This window comes from Grammomys surdaster, unplaced genomic scaffold, assembly GCF_004785775.1.
Source record: "Grammomys surdaster isolate TR1022 unplaced genomic scaffold, NIH_TR_1.0 255, whole genome shotgun sequence".
NCBI lineage: Eukaryota > Metazoa > Chordata > Mammalia > Rodentia > Muridae > Grammomys > Grammomys surdaster.
In genome coordinates, this window is record NW_021604696.1 from 9,735,222 (window position 1) to 9,756,825 (window position 21,604).

The 21,604-nt window shown below is 47.9% G+C and overlaps 1 protein-coding gene across 1 annotated transcript in view; it reads right to left on the reverse strand.

The window, feature by feature from the left end:
* Positions 1 to 259: 259 nt before the first annotated feature.
* Rfx8 (RFX family member 8, lacking RFX DNA binding domain) overlaps positions 260 to 21,604 on the reverse strand; it is a 61,564-nt gene continuing 40,219 nt past the window's right edge. The window contains exons 8-15 of the mRNA XM_028775516.1: positions 20,823 to 20,936; positions 19,254 to 19,404; positions 18,217 to 18,275; positions 16,091 to 16,247; positions 13,823 to 13,917; positions 7,738 to 7,852; positions 5,141 to 5,457; positions 260 to 609 (exon numbers count right to left, since the gene is read on the reverse strand). Coding sequence (XP_028631349.1) covers positions 415 to 609; positions 5,141 to 5,457; positions 7,738 to 7,852; positions 13,823 to 13,917; positions 16,091 to 16,247; positions 18,217 to 18,275; positions 19,254 to 19,404; positions 20,823 to 20,936 — 1,203 coding nt within the window. The 3' untranslated portion in view covers positions 260 to 414. The remainder of the gene's footprint in view (positions 610 to 5,140; positions 5,458 to 7,737; positions 7,853 to 13,822; positions 13,918 to 16,090; positions 16,248 to 18,216; positions 18,276 to 19,253; positions 19,405 to 20,822; positions 20,937 to 21,604) is intronic.

The window sequence follows — 21,604 nt, forward strand, 5'->3', positions numbered from 1 at the left end:
GAGACACACGGACAGGCAGGACTCAGTGAGCGTCCCCCTGCTCTTCAAGCCTGATGGACTTTCCTGCAAGTTCTGTTTTGATGGGGCCACAACAGAGTGAAAGAGAAACACCAGTTTGTATTTCTCAAACTGTATCTTTTCCTGGAGACCTAACCATTTCTTACTCCGGATGAGATTTCTTAAACTGGTCTTCTGTTCTGTCCCCAAAGGGACCTGTCCAAAAAATATCCAAAAGGAAAGCAAGAGGCAAGGCGAATTTTTCTCAAATTTTCTTTATAGTTTGATCAAATACAATTCCTCAAGATACAAACATAAAATGCTTCATTTATTATATACATTAAACTCTCAGAGAGCAATACAAAAGCTTTAGGATTTGACACATGTGTTAAGAATCCAAGCCTGCTTCCTCACACCCTACTCCAGCAAACCACCTTGTATGCTTGCATTGCTCTTCCTGCAGTAAGTGTTTTCCGAGCTTTGGGGCACATCTGAGATGTGAATCACAAATCTCTGTCCATTGCTTAGGGTTATGAGGGCCTCCTGTCCCACGGGGAGGCTGAGCTTCACAGCACTTTCAGTGGCCTTGTCTTCCAGCAATACCTGGATGAGCTGCAGTGGGGGTGGGGGGAGTGATTGAAAGGAAAAGGCAAAAGAACACCATTATTCTAGTCCTGTTTGCAGGAGCCACCCACTTGGGGGCCTAATGTGGGAAGTGTGTGAATTTCCTTCGCTCCTGCTGGGGGACCCTAATTTCTCAGGGGATCCTCTACACCTCAAGGAGATTTCCTGGGAGGGCCTGCCAATCTGAAGAGGCGAGAGAGATGGCTCATGTCAAGTAGATTGCCCTTAGGAAAGGCATGAGGGACTGCATTTTGGAGAGACACCTTGGGGCTGATTATTTCCCACAAAAACCTCCCCCACCATTCTTCAAAGATAAACTTAGACTGGGGGAAGAGGCTGTGAAAAGTTGCCTTCCACTGGGTGAAGGCACACTAGGTTGGGCAGTAAAGGATTACAGCGGTTCACAGGTTCCGACACAGCTCATATACTCGGTCCAGCTGACCTCCTTACACCACGGGAGCAGGGAATGGAGAGGACTGTTTGTCTTTCCCTCAGCTCTAGGGGACTTGGGAGATTGCAAAGCACTGAGCATGACTTTAGGGACTTTAGAGTAGATATGAGTATCTCTCGTTTTGGTCTGAGTTCATCAACAAGTCTTCCATAAGTGAATATTTTTCTTCAAAGATGTGGACAAGACAAATGTTAGGTGCAGGACATTACAAAAAAAAATATCTCTCTCCAACTGCAATAATAATCACTCCACTCTCAAGTACACCTCAAAAGTCTGTCTTTGGGCTAGCGAGATGGCTCAGCTGGTAAAGGTGCCACCAAGCTGGATGAGTTTGATCCCAGGGACCTACACAGTGGAAGGAGGGAATCAACTCCCACCAGTTGTCCTTTGACCTGCACATGAGCACTCTCCTGCACACATAAGACATAAATGTAGCAAACCAACCAACACCTACCATGGATACAAAGTCTCTCTCTGCTTTAATTCTAAATTGATGAAGATAAAAAAAAATTTGTTCTTAAGATTATTTTCCTTATCTGATGCCACCAACACCTTTGACATTTTTCTTGAACATGCCTTGGCATCTTAGAGTCTTCGGGATGTTGCCACAGTTCACAAGACTGATGGATGTATCAGTCTGGAATGCTGACTTGGGCTGTTATCCTGGGTGCAAGGCAGCGCTAAATTGTTCTGAGAATGAGGCTTGTCACAGATGTGCAGTACACGGGGCGTTAACTCTTAGCAGCTGAGTGCAGATGGTGTGTGTGTGTGTGTGCCTTTTTTCATTCATGATGCACACACATGCTGGATAATGAATGCAGTGGAAATCAGAGGCGTGTGACTCCTCGGTGTTTGCTTGCTTAAGTCATTACAGCTAACTCAGCAGGCGTGAAGAGACAGAGCAGCTTTAATTAATCTCTAATGCATATTACCTTGGATTATCTGTCATTCATCTGCTTGTACTGCTTTATTATGAAGTTCAATTAAGTTATTAATGTCTCCTCTATTGTTTCCGCCAATTAAACATTAAGTCAGACCTCACTGTAATGAGCTTCTGGGACTATGGAGTTGGGTGGCATTAAGGGCAGGTGCTCAGAACAAGGAGCTTTCCGGGAGGAATAACCATGATGACGAGTGGATGGCTGGGTGTTGTTTTAAAGCATTTTTCAGTGACTGGCTTATTTAAACCTATGGAATTAAACTGTTTGCTCTGGGTTCTCGGGTAACACGTGAAGAGGTGAGATTCTGTAATTTGTGTGCAAGAACTGCACACTTATGAAGTCACTGAATTTAGAATTAAGCTCATCTGTGGAAGACCCACTGAATAGAGGATGCTGGGAAAGTTAGCCTTGGAAAGGCATCTGTACTGGTGTGAACCCTGTGCTCTCAGTGAGGTGATCTTGGGAGAGCCTCAGTTATGGTGCTGTAATACAGATCTGGTGATGTCCCCTTTCCCACGTGCTGGACTGATGCTTGCGTCTGCTCTCCATCCTGTTCAACTGTGGCTCCGGAGGTAAAAGTTCACTTGCTCACCTTCCTGACTGACAGGGAGCAGGCAAACTTTGACAAGATTCTCTATGTGGCCAAACTTAACTCCAAGCCTTCTTCTAGAACTATCTAGCCACTTAAAGGAATCTCTAGTCAATTTGGGAAGGTCCCTACCACCTCTGATACTTCACCATCCTCCATACATGGCTCCTCAGCCTTCACCATTCCCTGGGAAAGATCTGGGCACCATGGTCCACCATCGGAGACAATCCCATCAAGCTGATTCACCCAGAACCCTCCTGACGTTTGATGTCTCCTCTTAGTGATTTCCGACAGCTGACTGATCTTTGATCCTTCCCTATCTTCTATCATTGTTTTCAGAGTTGGGCAAGACCTCATTCGGTGGTCCTTGTACCCACTAGATTGATCTTGAATAAAGTGTTCCTCATCATGTTTTAACCCACATCACTGGATGAGATGTTTTATTCTTTAACAGGTTCTCATGCTGTAGTTCATACTCTTACTGAATACTGAAATCCAGCACTAATGTTGGTGGTCCTATTGAGTTCTACAGAATGCTCTGGAATAGGCTCAGATGGGCCTGCACAGATCTTCTAGGTCACTACCTGGGGAGAGCCATTCCCTGTTAGCCTTCTTCATAGGGGCCTGGGCTTGTTTCTGTCAATGCTCCTGGAATGTTAGCTCCAGCTCCTCCTCATCTGAGGAGACCCAGATCCCACTTGAGTCAAAGTCCTTGACTTTGGGGTCAATAGTCACCAGTTCCTGGCTCACTGAGTAGGCACACTCACACACAAGAGAAGAAGTTTCTTATAGGGACATACATTGCAACAGGCTGATTCTTTTGGCATTGTCCTGGGAAGGACTAGTGTTTATCTGTCTACAAGACTGCTTCCTCTCCCCAGTCCTTCCTCATCCTGTCTATTTCTAGGCATTCTAAATCCTAAAGGGAGGCTCTGCCTAAATCAAGATATTTACTAATCTTCCCTTAGATTGATAGAACCTGGAACCTCTGGTAAACACTAGAACATACAATACTCTGTAATCTTTAGTTTCCATGTTCAATGAACACATCACAGGAGACCGATAAGAGTCTAAGGTGTAGAAAAGTGATGTTTGTCTCTCAAGACATTCAGAAGCTAGGCCATGGTGGCGAAGGTCTCCTGCAGAACTCTGGACAAGAAGGGAAGCAGAGATGCACACCATACATGGTAAAGATGTACCTAGAACATAGCTGTCCCTCCCTACCAAACGTCTCAGGGCTCCAGTCTCCTCAGGACAGAGCTTTGAGTCAATGGCTCCTCTGTCTTCCTGAGACACTGGCCTTTGAACAAGCCTGATTTCTTTCTCAGTATCCATCCGAACATTGGCCATGGAGAGGGTGAACAGCCCATACCCATTCCAGGAATGGGTATTAACACAACTTGGGAGAGGCTATTAACACAACTTGGATAAACAGATCTACTATTCCAAGATGAAAGCATGAAGTCTAAGCAGAGACAGACAGACAGAATCTGTCACCTCAAAGACACATTTTCTTGACTCCCATTGATTTTTTTTTGACTTATGTGATGCCTTTCTGAACGTCTTGTACAGAATCTTTGAACTCTGGAACACTTAAGAATTTGTTTTGCAAAGACAGTTCCCTGGAAGGCTGTATTTTGCAGAATACTGGGTATGCACAGTTTTCATATCCACTGTTGTCTGGGTCATGGACAATGTATCTGCTTCTATACAGCCCATCTGCTCTAGAGGGGATCTGTGACCATAAACGGAAAGCTAGGGACGGTGACTGAACACCAAATGTGTATAGGAGTTGAAGAAATTAGGGCCGCAGAAAGGACTCAGTAAAACACTTGCCTTGCAAGCATGAGCACAATTCCAGAAGCTTCTGCGAAAAGCCAGGTGGGGACAGAGACAGGTGGGTCTCTGTGACTCAGTTAAGCCAACCTAGCTTGATGGACAGCTCTAGGCCAGTGAGAGATTCTGTCTCAAAAAAGCCAAGATGGACACATACCACATACACACAGTCAGCTACACAAACAGACACACACGTGCATGCACACACATGCATACACATGCCACCCCCCACATGCATAAATGCACATACACATACATGCCCCTACATGTGCACACACAGACATACACACATGCACATAGATGTTCCTCTATGCACACGTGCACACACACATAAACTAACATACACACACACACACACACACACACACACACACACACACACACACACAGACCAGTAACAGGCAGGCAAGTTATCACAGCTGCCCCTGACAAAATGACTGCAAACAAGAGGGTTCTGGAACCCCTCACCACTGTTGAGTCCACGCAATCTTTGTGAGTTTCTTAACTCTGTTGCATATTTATTAACTCTTGCCCTCTGTGTATATGTCTATCTGTCTCTCTCTATGTCTGTCTCTGTATCCCTCGGTGTGTCTCTGTCTCTCTCCCCATGTATGTCTCTCTTTCTCTCTGTCTCTCTGTCTGTGTGTGTGTGTGTGTGTGTGTGTGTGTGTCTGTCTGTCTTGTCTGTGTGGGTGTCTCTACCTTATTGCCTGTGGCGGTGTCCACCAGGAAGCCCAGCACCTGGAGAACCATGCTGCTCATGCCCATGGGACCGCAGCTCTGGCTCATGTGTTTCAGCGTCACTTGAGGTGACTCCACATTCCGGCTTGCACATTCCGATGTTGGCAAAGAATCCAGAGGGTGGAAAAAGGCCTGGTCTGGCTGGGTGAGGAACTGGTCATCTGACATCAGGTCCTGGAGGCTCCCGAGGTCCTCCTCTTCCTCCTCCTCTTCCATACACGACTCCAAGATGTGAATCACATATTCCAACACCAGCAGATGAAACAGATGCCAGGCACCTACATTTAGATGACACCGGAGATGAACACATACGACAACCAGCAGACAGAGAGGCATAAATCAGTCTCTAAGGAACAGGTGGCTTTTAACTTCTTGGTACCAAGGAATGGTCTGAATGGCTGGGGTGGTTGGTGGAAAGGGATTTGGACTTTGACCCCTGCAGCCATCCACACTGAGAGAGCCCTGAAGATCAGCCACAGACAGAGGGCCAGAGGCTAGAGTTGTATCGGCAAGAGAGAAGTTAATACCCATCTGGTGTGAGACGGGAGGCAATTGCACCATGTAAGAGACAAGTGCGGTCCCTTTTGCTCTACCAGAGGGAAGTCTGCCCTTGATGTTTGCCCGGGAGACAGAATGGGAGACCTAGCCTGTGCAATCTTTAAAGATACTTTTTAAACACAGCAAAACTGTGGCTCTTATGTGATCTATTTAAATTATTAATGAGAGAGGGGACGGGGGAGAGGTTGTAGAAGGATGGAAGGGGAACTGTAGTTACTAAACACTGGTAGCAGTGTGGACTGGTGACTGCGTATTTTACAAATTGACACAGGTGTGATTGGTCCTCTGGGCAGAATTAGCTTCACAGAAGGATGCCAGTGATGGGTGCTCCTGTGAGTGAGAGGGGTTTGGGTTTTTTGCTTGGCTGCAGATTACAGAGTTGTAAAACAATGAAAGCATATTCCAGAAGTGTAGACTCCATCTTCTTAAAGCCATTTGTCCATTTCAAACCCTCCCACCATTTTCCCAGTGTTCGCTGATCTCTGCTGGATCCAGGGGTACCGACACTGCTTGTGAGATAGTTGTCTGACTTGTCTCCAGTAAAGTTGGTCAACAATGCCCCGCTAGCTAAACTTTGTGAAAAATCACAGTTTACAGGAAGGGATAAAACTGCCAGCATGAATGCTCTAACTCTGAGTGATGTGCACACAGGGGAGGCCGGGGCTGTAGAATGACACCCTCAGAGCTGGATGTCTTCTGTGCTCGCACATGGCCTTGCTCTATTTCTTTGCTTGGTATGGGTGTTAGTGTAAAGTTTGGACCAGAAGGGAGTGCCCCATTAAAAATGGGCATCACCCACATGGCTGTCTCTAGCAGCAATCTCCCCAAGATCTACAGGGTGTTTGCAAACTCATTTAGACTAAGGCTTGCTTGCCTCCTTCCTGCTCTGTCTACGCACAGTGAAGGGGCAGGGCAGCCTGTGGGGTGAGGCTGAGCCTGCCTGACTAGTGTGGAGACTGTGGGAGTGGAGGCTGTGTCTCCCCTCTGTTGTGTGAGGTAGTTATCATCACTGGGCCTGACAGAAGCAGCCCGAGGGAGGGTTTGGCACATCATGGTGGGGAAGGGACTAGGAGCAAAGCAGCTCATACCATAACGTGCACAAGTACCTTCTCCCTTTATTCAGTCCCTAGAGATGGGAGGCACCACACACGGAAGGTGGCTCATCCTTCTTCAGGTAATCCTCTCTGGAGATGTCTTCACAGACACACCTACAGGTGTATGCCTCACCAGTTTCCTACAACATTCTAAATCCAAGGAAGTTGACATGCTGTCTGCCCAGTGGCTATGACAGCACTTGGGACATTGCAGGTGGGGGGACATGGGTGGTTAGGGGGAGAAAAACCTGTTCATTGAATGATTAATCTCAGAAAACTACAAAAAAATGTTACCTCTCTACAACCTCCTTATGCTTCATGAAGATCAATGACCTGGCTCCTTCACAGAGGAGGACTGTCACTGGGCAGGAACTCTGTCATTCACACATGGTGACAGCTTTACCAATAATTGTTCCTAACAGTTGAAAACAGCGCTTCAAAGAACACACTTCCCCTCCATCCCTGGGTACTGTCCTCAAAATGTCACACTTTATGCCTCAAAAGCAGGGATAGTCTTTCTGTTTCCAACTGTGAGGGAAGGAGGAGGAGACACAGTCTGTTTATTCAGTGGACAAGCGCCTGGCCACTAATAAAAATTAAAAAAAACAAACCATGGTTATCTGTGTCTGCGTTGCACGCTACATAAGATATGAAGAGAAGGATGAATCGATTCTACTTGACCTGAAAACTTGTCCGATGGTAAAACATTCTTCTTATTTATTTATCTTGTCTATTAGCATTTATTTAATGAAGCACTATTATTTACTTACCTACAGTTTTATTATTTCTTTGTTTGTTTTTCAGTGTCAGGGCTTGAACCTGTACACCGTAAGCAAAGGTTCTCTTGCAGAGTCCAGCCCCACATCAGAGCTATAGTAACAACGTGTCTCTGAGTGTCAGACTCACCAAAGCTGTCTCTGTGGCTCACGGTCAAGGCTCTGCTCACGGCGGTGAGAAGGAAATTCCACTTGAGTTGGAAGCTGGCAGCAAGCTTGAGAAAGTCCTCTTTGCTTTTGCTTGGCTATTAGATTTGGGTGTAAGAGGGAAAAATGGCGTTTGTGACAAAATTAAGGGAACAATAAACATGTTTTCAAAAGCATGTATTTGTCATGAGCAGACACTTTAAAAAGGAAAAAGACAGAGAGGGAGAGGAGAGTCGGAACCGAGGCTGGCTCTTCGTGAGGGCCTCTGCCTGGCCTTACTGTGTTTTGTTTTGTTGGGCTGGCTGCTGTCTCTTGGAGGCCTGCTGTTTTCTCAAGGGAGATGGAGAGGGAGTGGATCCAGGGAAGGAAGGAGGGTGCAACAGGGAAGAGTGGAGGGAGGGGATGCTGTGGTCTGAATGTATTGTACAAGGGAAGAATCTAGTTGCAGAAGGCAGAGGCAAGCAGGGGGCCTATTTCTAGTCTTGTAAGAAGGACATAGTAGCTGCTTTTGCTTTTAGTCTGGACTCTTTGCTTGGACTACAGCCGCCCGCTGAGTCCTAAGGTCAGGATTAAAGCTGGGCTCAGCAGACAGCTGTTGGCAGAGTGTTTGCCTCATAAGCAAGAGAGCCTGAGTCTGGTCCCAGAACACAGAAGAATCCAGCCAGTCTACTGGTGAGTTCTCAGCTAGTGAAGGACTTTCTTTCAAAGGATGCCAGGGATGTCCAAGGCCAGATAGCAGCAGCAGAAAGAAGAGAGGCCCTGCCTCAGACACAACATAGGAGAACCAACTACTAAACAGTGACCTCTGACCTCCATACAAAGGCAGTATACCCACATTCCAGACCCCAGTCATCCTGCTGTTATTTTTTTACAGCATTGCAGGGAGGGGGGAGGAGTCTCTGTCTCAAGAAGAAAAGGTGGCTAGGGTCTGAAGCACAGTGCCAAGGTTGACCTTTGACCTGTGCACACATGGGGACGCATTGCTCCTCCACAAGTACACTGAAGCCTGACATTTCTGCTTCCATTTGTCTCCTTTGCACTGAGTCACTTTTTAAGGAAGTCTCCTTTGATTTCAGAGTGGATAAGCCTCTTGTGACAAGACTCACCCTCTTCCCACAGACAGTAGCAACCATATTGTGAGTGACAAACACTCCTGGCCTAACCACAGTTTGATCAGGTCTGATTAACTACAGACACTTAACCATCTCCCACACTCCCGACAACCTTTCCCCCACATCCATACCTCATCCAGTGCTGCCTGCCCCTCTGTAATCTAGGAGTTCTTGTCAGTAATCTTAAAACAGGGTGGGTGGAGGAGGCTAGTCCCATCTTCTCCCCCACTTCTCTCTCTCTGAATCATTGGAGCAAGAGTGACAGGCATGAGTTGCTCCATGTGGGTGCTGGGAACTGAACCTGGTCCTCTGAAAGAGCAGCAAAGTGCTCTTAACCACTGAGCCATCTCTCCAGGCCCTACTTTTCCCATTTGTTTTGAGGGATGAGTGGCCAGAGCTGATTTGTCAGGATCATTGGATTCAGGCCACGAGTCTAGCAGCAAGTTTGTCCCATTTCCTGTGGGTGGTTCTGGGTCAGAGCCCTTTGAAGTAGGCAGAGAGAAACAGGGAGGTGGGAGATTGGTCTGTTTTATTTTCAGTCCCCACACAATATTTAAAATGGAGGTCAACTGAGAAATGTAGCAAGCAAACTTTATGTGTGTGTGTGTGGGGCAGAAGATGGAGTCGGGATATTGTTTTGAACTGAGTTCTTGCACTGGGTCCCAACAGGTCCATATGGATTTACTCAGGCTAAAGCTCTGTTACTGTGGTGGTTTGAATATGCTTGGCCCATGGGAAGTGGCACTATTAGTAGGTGTAACCTTGATGGAGTAGATGTAGCCTTGGAGGAAGTGTGTCACTGTGGGGGGTAGGGTTTGAGGTCCTATGCTTAAGTTCCACCCAGGGCAGAAATGACCCTCCTCCTAGCTCCCTGGGGAATAGTCTCCTTTTGGCTGCCTTAGGTTTCATGATGTAGAAACTCTTGGCTTCTCCAGAACCATGTTAGTCTACAGCCTGCCATGTTTCCCACCATGATAATGAACTGAACCTCTGAACCTGTAAGCCAGCCCCAATGAAATGTTTGCCTTTATAAGAGTTGCCTTGGTCATGGTGTCTCTTCATGGCAATAAAACCCAAACTAAAACAGTCAACAAGAGGAAACTAAGGTTTTTATCTGACCTGAGAGATCAAGAGAGAGGGGTACAAAGAAGAGAGGGAGAGAGTGGGGAGGAGAAGGAGGACTAGCCAAAGTCTCAGCCCGTAATTCCTGGCATGATGTGGCTTTGCTTGAACCTTAATGGACAGTTGATTCTTCATCCTGTTTTCTCAGCCTTTCCTGTCTACAAACATTGCCCATCTGACAGAGGGAACCTTCTCTGGCTTTGAGGATTGCCCAATGCAGGAATCATTCTTTGCTTCAATTAACTTAGTTCAATTAATTTTTACCAAAGGGTTTCTTTAGCTGGTACCACAGAGAAACACCATAGCAGCCTCACTGAAGTGCCCTGGGGAAGTGCCATGGGACAGCTGGTGGCTACTGTAGGCTAGCTCTTCTGCATGCCATGTCTGACTGACAGAAGGCCACAGAACCCACAGAAACTGAGGGTGCCAGTGTGGGAAACTCAGCTTTGGCTGCTAGGGGTGTGACTATGTAGGATTGGTAAGCCCCTGCACTTGTGCCCAGCAGAACTCTGGCCATCTGATGACCTAGGTTGTATTCAACCTGGCTGTTAAGAGGATGCTACTGTATGTAACTAAGGTGTTTTCTGTGGAGACTGAGAGCAGCAGTCAGTTACATGTGAACTACAACCATGAAATACTGTGAATTTTAAATGTGTATACGCGACAAGTGTCTCCAAGACCGAGTCTCTGTCACATGCCATGTGGCCCATGCATAACTGGCAGCTGTACGCCCTGGAAGCCAAGAGGGAACACTTGACTGGAAACAGGGAACTGTCTTTTCTTCTTACTGCTTTTCTTCACATTCCCCCAGAAAACCTAGAGACGCCAAAGGCCTGCTCTGTGGGTTTCCATATTTCTTACCACTCCTCACCCCCAAGGGGGGCTCCGCCTGGTGACCCAGAGTGTGGAGGGAGAGTGGGGTTGAGAGACACTGTGAAAATACAGGTGTGTGTGTGTGTGTGTGTGTATGTATGTATGAGTGTCTATCCATCATCTATCTGTATATCTATGTCCATCCATCCATCCATCCATCCATCCATCCATCCATCCATCCATCTGTCATCTACCTATTCATCTATCCATCATCCATCATTTACCAATCCATTATCCATCATTCTACCTACCTATCCATCATCTCTCCATCTATTTATCTATCCCCCCTCTCTCCCTCCCTCTCTCTCTCTCTTATTTATATTTATTTTTGAGGCAGGATCTCATGTAACCCTGACTGGCCTCAAGCTTGGTGATGAATTTCCGGTCTTCCCGCCACACCTCTGAAGCTCGGGGTTACAGGCAAGCATCACTATGTACAGTTTTATGAGATGCTGGGGATTAGACCTCATCTATGCTAGGCAAGAACCCTACCAACTTAGCCACATCCTCAGTCCAGTGTGGGTGCTTCCTAAAGGCAACTGTTTGGGAGCTCTGGGGCAGGGGGCATAAGTGCCAGTGAGAATTTGTCCCACTGCCAGCAGGCGCTTCTTGCTTCTACATTTAGAAAGTATACTTGGATCCAAACTGCATAAGGCAAGAAGGAAGCTGGACATTTTCCTCTGATAGCATCCTGCTAGATGCTAACAACCAAAGCCATTAGTCATCTCTGACAAGTCCAAAGATCTTCACTGACTGTTTTATTGGCAATCATCTGTATATTTTTTAAAATCAGCTAAGCTATTTTATAGTAACAAGCCATTACAAGGCATGTGCTTTAAAAAAAAATCATTTTTTTCTTAACATGCCTCACTGGTGAAGGCTGCAGAGAGAGTGGTGGACCAGCAGCACGTGGTGTCATGTGATATCACGTGATGTCACATGGCTTGCAACGTGAACGAGTTAATCTGGCTGCTTTGAGGCAGAGCTGGAGTTAAACATTTCATGGTTAAAGATGGCTGAGTGAGTGTGCAGAAATAAGGTGAGACCCTTGAAAGCATGTGTCAATGACATGCCAAGTCAATCGCTGTCCAGTACAGAATCTGGAACAATTATTATTATTGCTTTTATTTTTTTAAACTGTGTCTGGCTATGTAGTCCAGGCTAGTCTTGAATTCATGATGCCCCTGCCTCAGCTTCTCAATCATTGTGCACCCTTCTCACACAGCTTGGGTGGTTATCTTTTAAGAAGCAAAGGATGGGAAGGACAGTTGGAAAGGGGTTCCTGGCTCTTTCCTTGGGTGTTTGTTTGGCTCATTCCTTGGCGATGCCGATCCAGGTCAGGGCTACTTAGAAGGTTAGACAGGAAGGGTCGGGGAGGAGGTATCTGAAGCCTTTTTCCAGATCTGAGGCCCAGGGTCTGGTTCTGGCCTGCTATGTCTATTCCTACTTCTCCATAGACTTGTTTCTGTCTGTGATCTCGTCCCCACATCTCTGCCCTGGTCTCTGCTAATATGTATGCTGTGTACCTTTCACATGTCACTTCAAGACCCACGCTTTCTCCAAGCCTTCTTTGTCACCTTCAAGGTGTCTGGATTCCATCTCAGTTCCAGCTCAAAGCTCTGAGCTGCTCCTGCCCTATCTTCCTGTTCATTAGAGACCACCAGTGTGGGGCTATATCTTCTCCACAGGCACCCTTGGCTCTTCACAGCTTGGACAGTGAAGTCAAGCCTGGGACCCCAGTGAAAGGAGTCCCTAGAGGGACACCTGCCAGGGAAGCAATCCCCTCACATCCACTGACAACCCAACCCACTTTTCTTTTCTTTCCTTTTTTTTTTGTGGTCCTGGGAGTGGAATCCTCAATCTCACACACTCTAAGCAGATGCTGTACCACTGACCTACACACAGCTGTGGCCCACCTTTCTGTTCTTCCTTCCCTCCTCCCTCCCCCTCTATCTCCTGTCCTTCTTCCCTCTCTCTTACTCTCACTCTCTCTCTCTTTCTCTCTTTCCTTCTCTCTCTCTCTCTCTCTCTCTCTCTCTCTCTCTCTCTCTCTTTGAGACAGGGTCTCTCTATGTAGTCATGGCTGTGCTGGAGCTTGCTCTATAGACCAGACTGGCCTGAGATTCACAGAGATCCTCCTGCCTCCATGCTAGAATTAAAGGCATGAACCACCACACCCATTCCTTGAGGTTTTTCCAAATCTCTTCATTGGGATGGGTCTGTGAAACACCCGGATGGACACCACTATTCCTGAAGGCAGAGCTTCTCTCCTCCTCAACAGTTGCTTGGTGCACACGCCCTCAGCACATGTTCTCCCTGTCTTTCAAATCCTTATGTGTACACCTACCTGTGCTCATTTGTACATACATATCCCCTATTCTAACATACACCTGCTTACCCAAACACAGGAACATACACGACCATGTTCTCACATTCCTCCCATTTCACACTTAACACTCACACACGTGTACAAAACCCACATTTGTTCAAACACACACATGCACATGCACACGAACAGGCACACACACATGCACAGGCACATGCACACATGTGCACACAACACCCTTACACACATGCACACACATGCACACACATGCACACACATACACACGTGCACGCACGCACACACACGCACACACTGCCATGCTACCTCCTCATTTTGTGCCTTGTTAGAGAGGTGAGAGCCCATGTCCCAATGCTAACACCCTCACTACCCTGACATACTTGTGCCCAGCCCCCACAGAGAACCTCTTTCTCATGCCCCCAGGGACAGACAGTACTTCAAAGGGATTCTCCCAAGGCTTACACTCTTTGGAAACAAAGGATGAATTCTGAGCTGAGTTTACTGTCTCTATGGTCATCAAGGCCAGAGTCATACAGGTAAGTGCTGGGTACCTGAGGCTGTAATTTAGCTAGAAGGATCAACACCCACTTCTTTTCTGTAAAAATCTAGTTTCATACCTGGAAGACAAGCACTTGGAGGTTTGAAGACACACAGTTCAGGAGTTCAGCAAGATCTGTTGAGGTTTCCAGCAAAGAAATTAAACAGCCTAAGCCTGCAAGGAGACAGAATGAAATAAAACAGAGGACTTCGTGAGCTAGGTGCTCATGTTAGACACCTAGGGGACAGAACTGAAGAACAGTGCGGGGGGGGGGGGGGCAGGACCCCACATTCATCTTGAACCCAAGGGATCAATCAGCACTCTGGCTGGAGCTGTCACTCCTGGGGTCGCCTTCTTGGAAATCACAGTCCTGTCTCTACCACTTGTTGGCAATGGGAAGACATGTCCTGAGACAATAGCCCCACCTTGCAATTATGTGGAGTCTGGCTTCAGATGAGCTCACTGTACTCTGCAGACGTGACCTCACCTACCTTTGACAGCTTTGCAAATGAGCTGGCTCGTTAGTGTCACTTAAATGGCCGGGGCATCAAAGGCAGTAAGTGCCTTGCCTGGGGTTATGTACACACACAGGTGGAACCCCTGGCCTGCATGTGAGCCTGTGTGTGATGTCAGGTCTGGGTGTCCCAGGTAGCACTGCTGGAGGATGAACAACAAGGATCAGCCTTCCCTCCTGAGGGCAGATGCCCAGCAAGTGGAGTTTATGAAAACAGCAGGCCCTACGTCCCTGGCTTTAGAAACACTGGGGCCTGCAGGTACCAACAGCAGCTAGTAGTCCATTGGCAGGACTCTGCATCCTCTTTGAGACACACAGGGATGGCAGTGGGCAGGAACATGCTCTCCGCAGGCTAAGAGGAAGTTTGTAGGTATCTAGGGCCCATGTGCCTTCACTGGGCTCTGTAGGTAGGTGGGGCTGGGGGCAGGAGCAGTGACTGGATTCCCACCTGAGTTTCCCAGGAAAGCCAGTGCCCTGAGAGGAAAGACTGTGAGGCTCCTACCACTGGGAACTGACACCCAAAGCCCTGAAACTTGTGGCTGAGGAAGTGGAACATCACAGAGGGCATCTGGATTGGGGAGAGCCAGGGTCTTAGGGACAAGGGACACAAGTGACAAGTGAGGAGGGGTTACCGGGCACTATTACAAAACAAGGTACCTTAACAACTTGCACAACTGTAGCAAAGCCACCTCTACTTCACGGTCAAAGAAAAGATTATTTTACAGGTTTCGTCTGTTACTGAATCCATGTGTCCATTGGGTCAGGGAAACCGCAGTGCTGCTGCGTGAAAGTGGCACTCTGTGTGGCCTAAGAGGGGCTCAGTTGACCCCGAAGGAGCCTGCATTTTTGCAGGCAGCTTTAGCCAGGGCTGTGCTGACTGGGGAGGGATTATCCCTGCAGAGGGAGCCTTTCTAGATCGTCCTGGACATTCTGGCCAGGGGTGGAGCCTGGAACCCATTGCCACCTTCTGGTAACTCCCAACTCCCCTCCTGAAAGGCACCCTGGGAAGGTTTTTCAATCACTAGTCTGTCCCTGCCTCATCCCTCAAACACAGTGTCACCAGTAACTAGGCCTCTTTATAGAAGAGTGATTTCCCTTCCTTGGAAAATGGTTGCCAGTTATTGACTGTCAAGAGGATCTCTGCATCAGTTGTTTGTGGAGTCGCCGTGGTGGGTGGCTTGACCCCTACACTGCCTAGAGTTAGAATTCTACACGGCTTACTTTGGGTCACCGGAACCCTGGAAACTCACAGGGCTAACTCTATCCAGTCACACAGCACGGATGAGATGCTGGGGTTTGTGTGTGTGTGCAAGACAGATGCAGAGATGATCTCCCCTGATCCCCCTGAGGTGGGGGAATGTCTGCAAAGAAATACTGTCAAGCAGCATTACTGAGGCCTCGCCTCTCTGTGGGCTTGATCCTCAAACATGTGTTGGCACTGACATCTTGTCTGACACTCAGGAAGCCTTTGGGAGCAGATGTCATAGAACAGTGGTTCCCAACGTGTGGCTCATGATCCTCTCGTGGATCAAACGACCCTTTCACAGGGGCCACATATCAGATATTTACACCATGATTCATAGCAGTAGCAAAATTAGTTATGAAGTTAATAATTTTATGGTTGGGGTCACCACAACTTAAAGAACTGTATTATAAGGTCACAGCACTAGGAAGGCTGAGAACCGCTGCCCTTGGGGAGTTCCTGGGTTGCCCGTTGCCCTCTACAGGAAGACAAGTGTGAACACATTCAACTAGGTAACTGCCTGCTGCAGTGAGAGGCCTTCCTAGTAACGGCCGTGCTCGCCCCAAATGGAGAGTGTGAAGGAGGGTTACATTTCATCTCTGTCTGCCTCTCTGGATCCTCGTCATGCCCCGAGTCACTTTCCAGGACCTTCTTCGAAATATCCAGAGTGCCGTCTCTGATGATGGCACGGAGATCTGACTTCAAGAGGCCGATTCTCCTGCTGTTCTTCAGAACCATTTTCATTGTCTAGGGACAAGGAGGGAGGATAATGATCAATTCGTGTGGTGCTTCCGCTGCTGATCCCACCTGGACACCACAGAGCCTCCTGTGATTGTTGAGGGGTAGGAAAGGCGGCTGTGGGCGTGGGCGCTAACATCCAATCTCAAATGGCAGGACATGTTCAGACCATGCACGTTCTAGCTCCCAGTGTGGGGCTGCTAAGCTTCCTTTTCCTCGGCACCTGCCACACCCAGGCCCAGGTTACTCTAGGAAGGAGAGTGGAGGGTAACTGGTCAGTATCTTATAAAACTGTCCTTGATCCTAAGCAGATAGCTGTGGAGTCGGAAGCCTGCCTTCTCTTGTCTCTTCCTCTTTCCTTGCTCTGATATTACCCTCTGGGTCCTGCACACTGCAAGTAATCACTGTCTCTGAACTACATTCCAGCTCTGTCTCTGCTTCCTGTTGGGAACCTTCAAGCATGAATTTAGCCTTTTGGAGCTGATTTACTGGGTGGTCAAGTGGGGATGACAGAAACCTTTGCATTTCATGACTTCATAGAATAGGCACTTGGTCATCCCTAAACTACAGAAATCTCCATGTTCCAGAGGAGGAAACAGCATTGGGGGCTTAAGTAAATATCCTCAAGGAGTCATAAGAGCAGAGATTGGCCTAGAGCAGGTTCATTGAGAGCCCAAACACGCTGCCCTGATGGGATGAGATCAAGGACCATAGTCACTGCCAGATAGACCCACAGAAATATGTAAGTGCTGTTGACCAGGGATGGCCTGAGGACCATCTGAGAGCCCAGAGAATGCTGGGTGCTAACAGATGGGATGGTTCACAGAGGACCTGGTAAGTTCCTCTCCAGCTTGGATGGACATGGGGCCCATGTCCAGTGGCTGGCATCATACCACTGCCCCTTGGCACCAACTTGGGGGTGGTTCCTTGATGCTCTGTGTGCCAGTGTACAGAGAGAACTGAGGCGACTGGAACCTTCCAGGGCAAGGGACAGGGTGGGATCTTGCTGAGTGTCATGAGGCCTGGGCCCCTTCTGTTTGTGGGTGGGGTGAAATGGATGCCAGCCTTTGTGAATGCTCAGGCCCCTTATGGAATGCTGTGTTTTCTCACAGTCTGGACAGTCTGCTGTACAGCTTGGAGCATCTCTGGAGGGCTTGGAGCACCTAATACAGTACACTCCATGTACATAGCTGTTGCATGGTATTGTCCAGGGGACAATGACAAGGAATGGCTTTCCACTTACAGTACAGATGCAGCCATCAAAGGCTGTGGAACCATTTTCAGTGAGAGGTGGGTTGAGCCTGTGGAGAGGAACTTAAACCTCCAGGAAGATTAAGCCGGATCCCCATTCTCTAGCACAGTGGCCCTCAGCCTTCCTGATGCTGTGACCCTTTAATACAGTTCCTCATGTTGTGGTGACCCTCAACCATAAAATTATTTTCATTACTACCTCATGTAGTTTTGCTACTATTGTGAGCCATTATGTAAATATCTGGGGTTTGAGACCCACAGTTTGAGAACCATGGTGTCTAGCATGTCAGCTAAAACGTCAACACCTAAGACAAAGGCTCAGAGCTGAGGAGCCTGGAACCCCAGACATGTGGAGTTCAGAAGGACACATGTAGAAGGGAAGCAGGTCTGTCTGTCTGTCCACCTATCTATTAGGGTCTGCTATGATACCTTTTCACCTCTGACACCAGCCAGCCCGGGCCAGCATCCCCAGCAGTATCCCTCCTACATTTATTAGATGTTGCCTTGCACCTCTCTCCTGTGTAGAGATCAGAGGCGGCTGGAGCCTTTCAGGGCAAGGGGAAGGGTGCACCGCGGACTGGGGGCCTCCCCAGCCAGTGGCCTGCAGGTTCTCCTGTCTGCCCTCTGCTTGTGGGTGGGGTAAAATGGCTTCCCTCCTGTATGGAGGGACTGCAGGGTGTGGAACATCTCCTGTGCCTTAGCAACCCATCAGGGAGCTGCAACGTACCTTTGCCATGTTGGAAAGGTATGTCTTTCTCTTGAGTCTTTTGACAAATCCAGTGACTTCTGTGGAGGACAACACAGGGCTATTACTGGTGCTGCCCACTCTAGCTTCTCTGTGCAGGTGTTGGGGCAGGCCCCCGCGGCTAAGCAGCAAAGCTGTCTGGCCTCAGTCTGTGCCTCCTCCTCATCACCCATCCGCTGACTCCTTCCCCAATGGCTTAGGCAGTCTGCTAGGAGCAGCATGCCCAATATAGCCTGTGCAGCAGAGACTTGTGGATCCTAGCATCTGAAGTGGGCTGCTATGGGGAGGCTGGTACTCCTCTTATTCACGCACTGAAGCATCACCTCACAGTGACAGTACTGAGAGGAGGTGCCTGTTATAGCAAAATTTTCAAACTCGGAACTTTCTTGAAGAGATTGGTGCTCTCCTAAGGCAAAAGAACTCAGAAAGAGTCCTCGCCTTTCCCTTAATGTAAGGGCAAAGCTGACAGACTGTCTATGAACCAGAAAATAAGCCCTGACTAGATCAGATCTGCCATTGTCCAATGCTGGACTTCTGGCCTGTTCGATATCCACTCCTCAGAAGCAAGCAAGGAATGGATCTCAGCTGCTTGTGAGCTGCCCAGGGCATGATGTGTTACAGCAGCCTGAGCTAACTAGGATGGGCATTCATTCTGATGAGTCTAGAATTTTCACCTAGTATCTCCTAATACCCTGATTTTCTCAGCTCTTTGGGAAAACTATCAAAGGACGGGAGGGAAGGGGACAGCTGCTCTCTCTCACTCTCCTCTTGAAGGAACTCAGTTATTCATTTGACAGCTACTGGGAAAGACACTCCCAGGCCATTTTCTGGATGCGGCTCAGCCCAGGAACCCATCAGAAGCACCAAAGATAATGTCACCAAGGCAGGCCCAGCTCTGCTCTCCACGGGTGAGGAGCAAAGAGTTATACAGCATACAACCGACCAACCACTGGACAGAGCTGCCGAGTGGCAACATTCATCCTCACCACACAGAATCCGTGCTTTGTGTACAACTCTACCTTTGAGCTTGGAGATCTGTAAGATGGCTGGAAAACCCTCCAGAGCACTGAGAAGCCACAGTTGAAATCTCTTACTAAACAGCCGGACAGATTTCAGGTACTGGATACTAACATCCTCCAAGAAGTCAGGGAGCAGTGTGTCCTCCAGGCCCTACAGAGAAAGAAGCAGGCTGAGTGATTTGACCTGCAAGGACAGGAGCTTCCAAAAAGTGACCCAGAGACGGACTAGGTTGTGGCAGGTCTGAGGGAGGTCACTAATGACCTAAGGCAGCTGCTGCTTCCAGTACAGGACACCCTTCCACCCTGGTGTGCCATTTTTCAGATACTGATAATGGAATCTCCCCCACACACCCATACCATAGTCTGTGGATGGAACCCAAGACCTTGGGCATAGCTCCTGATTCAATTAAAGCAAGCAAACAAAATCCAAAGTCAAAACAAAGCAAATAACACCATGCCCACTCTGCAAACACAGAGAGCCATGACCAACATTTTTAAGAGCTGAGTTAGCCCTTTTATTCTACGTCTGTGGTGACAAGCTAGAAGCACAAGCTCCCTAAGACCTAACTGGTGGGACTTTGATGAGCAAAGACAATTTCACCACAGAACTGACTGATGTCTCGCTGACCTCCTAAATCCAGTGACTGCTCCAGAGACTGGAGTTCCAGAGCAGAGCAAGCCTGGCAGCGGCCGCTGCTGCAGAGTGATCACCCATGGCTCTAAACATCTTCTAAAACATCTTCTTCTCTTTTCTGGATATTATTTGTTTTATGTGTATGACTGTTTGCCTGAACACATGTCCCTGCACTGCATATGTGCAGTGTCCGAGGAGACTCAGAAGAGGGCATAGATTCCCTGAAACTGGAACTACAGAAGGTTGTGAGATGCCACGTGGGTGCTGGAAATTAATTGATCCTGAGTCCTTTGGAAGAGCAGCCAGTGCTCCTAACCTCCGAGTCATCTCTCCAGCGCTCTGAAAATGCCTTTTAAAAGACTGGCCTAGGAACACCTATAATCCCAGTACTCCAGAGACTGAGGCAGGAGGATTGTAAGTTCAAAGCCAGCTTTGATTACATCAAGGGATCCTGTCTTCAAGGAATGACAGATAGATAGATAGATAGATAGATAGATAGATAGATAGATAGATAGATAGATAAAACATCTTTGGTTGATATGTTCAGAGGAAAAAAAAACAGGTTAAAATCTGAACCATTAGTCATTATTTTCTGTGTATGAGGAAATTTAAAAGAGCAAAAGGCCCTGGTCCATTGTGCATAGGTTTGTGTGTATTGGGTGTGCTGTTCTGGGCTGGTGTATATTGAGAGTGCTGTTCTGGGCTTGTGTGTATTTGGATGCTGTTTTGGGCTAGTGTGTATTGGAGGTGCTGTTTGGTATAGAATGTATATTGGGGTGTGCTGTTCTGGGCTGGTATATGTTAGGGTGCTGTTTTGGGCTGGTGTGTATTGGGGGTGCTGTTCTGTGATGGCGTGTATTGGGGGTGCTGTTTTAACTTGACCAGTAGCATCTGCTTCTGGAAGGGATGCACAGGGGAGTCAAGGGTCCACCCACCTTATACAGCTGTATGTCATAGCATCCGAAGAGCTGGCGCACATCAGGCAGAGACATGAGCATGACTGTGTCTTGCTGCAGAGATTTCCAGAAGGATGTGATTAAATCCTCCACCTAATGTGACAGAACATATCAGAAACCTAGGCTGTGTCTTGTGGGCCTTACCCCCATAGCCAGTGACCCCACAGGGCCTTGTGGACCTCACCCCTATATAGTCAGTGGCCCACAGGCCATACCAAGGCCTCACACCAGGGCATGCAAAGTTGTGATATCGGCTTCACAAGCTGTGTTTGGAAACTACTCTTCTTACTTCGTGTGCACTGGTGTTTTGCCTACACTTAGGTTTGTATGAGGTATCAGATCCCCTGGAACTGAGTTACAGACAGCGGTGAGCCACCATGTGGGTGCTGGGAATTGAATTGAGTCTTCTGGAAGAATAGTCACCATTCTTAACCTCTGGGCCATCTCTCTAGAGGAAACACCTCTTTTTAGCAACCAAAGCGGTCCACCTACCTGCCTTGGTCCTACACTAGGAAACTTGTCTCCTTGAGAGTGTCTCCTAAAGGGAAAGCTGTTCCTGGCCACCAGGGGGCTCTGGTTGATTACAGTAAGATGAAGGCTACAGGGGCCTCATCAAGGTTAGAAAGAAAAGCTCATTGACTGACTGACTGATCACTTTGCTCATTTTCCAGCTAAAGAAAGAAAGAAAGAGAGAGAGGGAGGGAGGGAGGGAGGGAAAGAAAGAAAGAAAGAAAGAAAGAAAGAAAGAAAGAAAGAAAGAA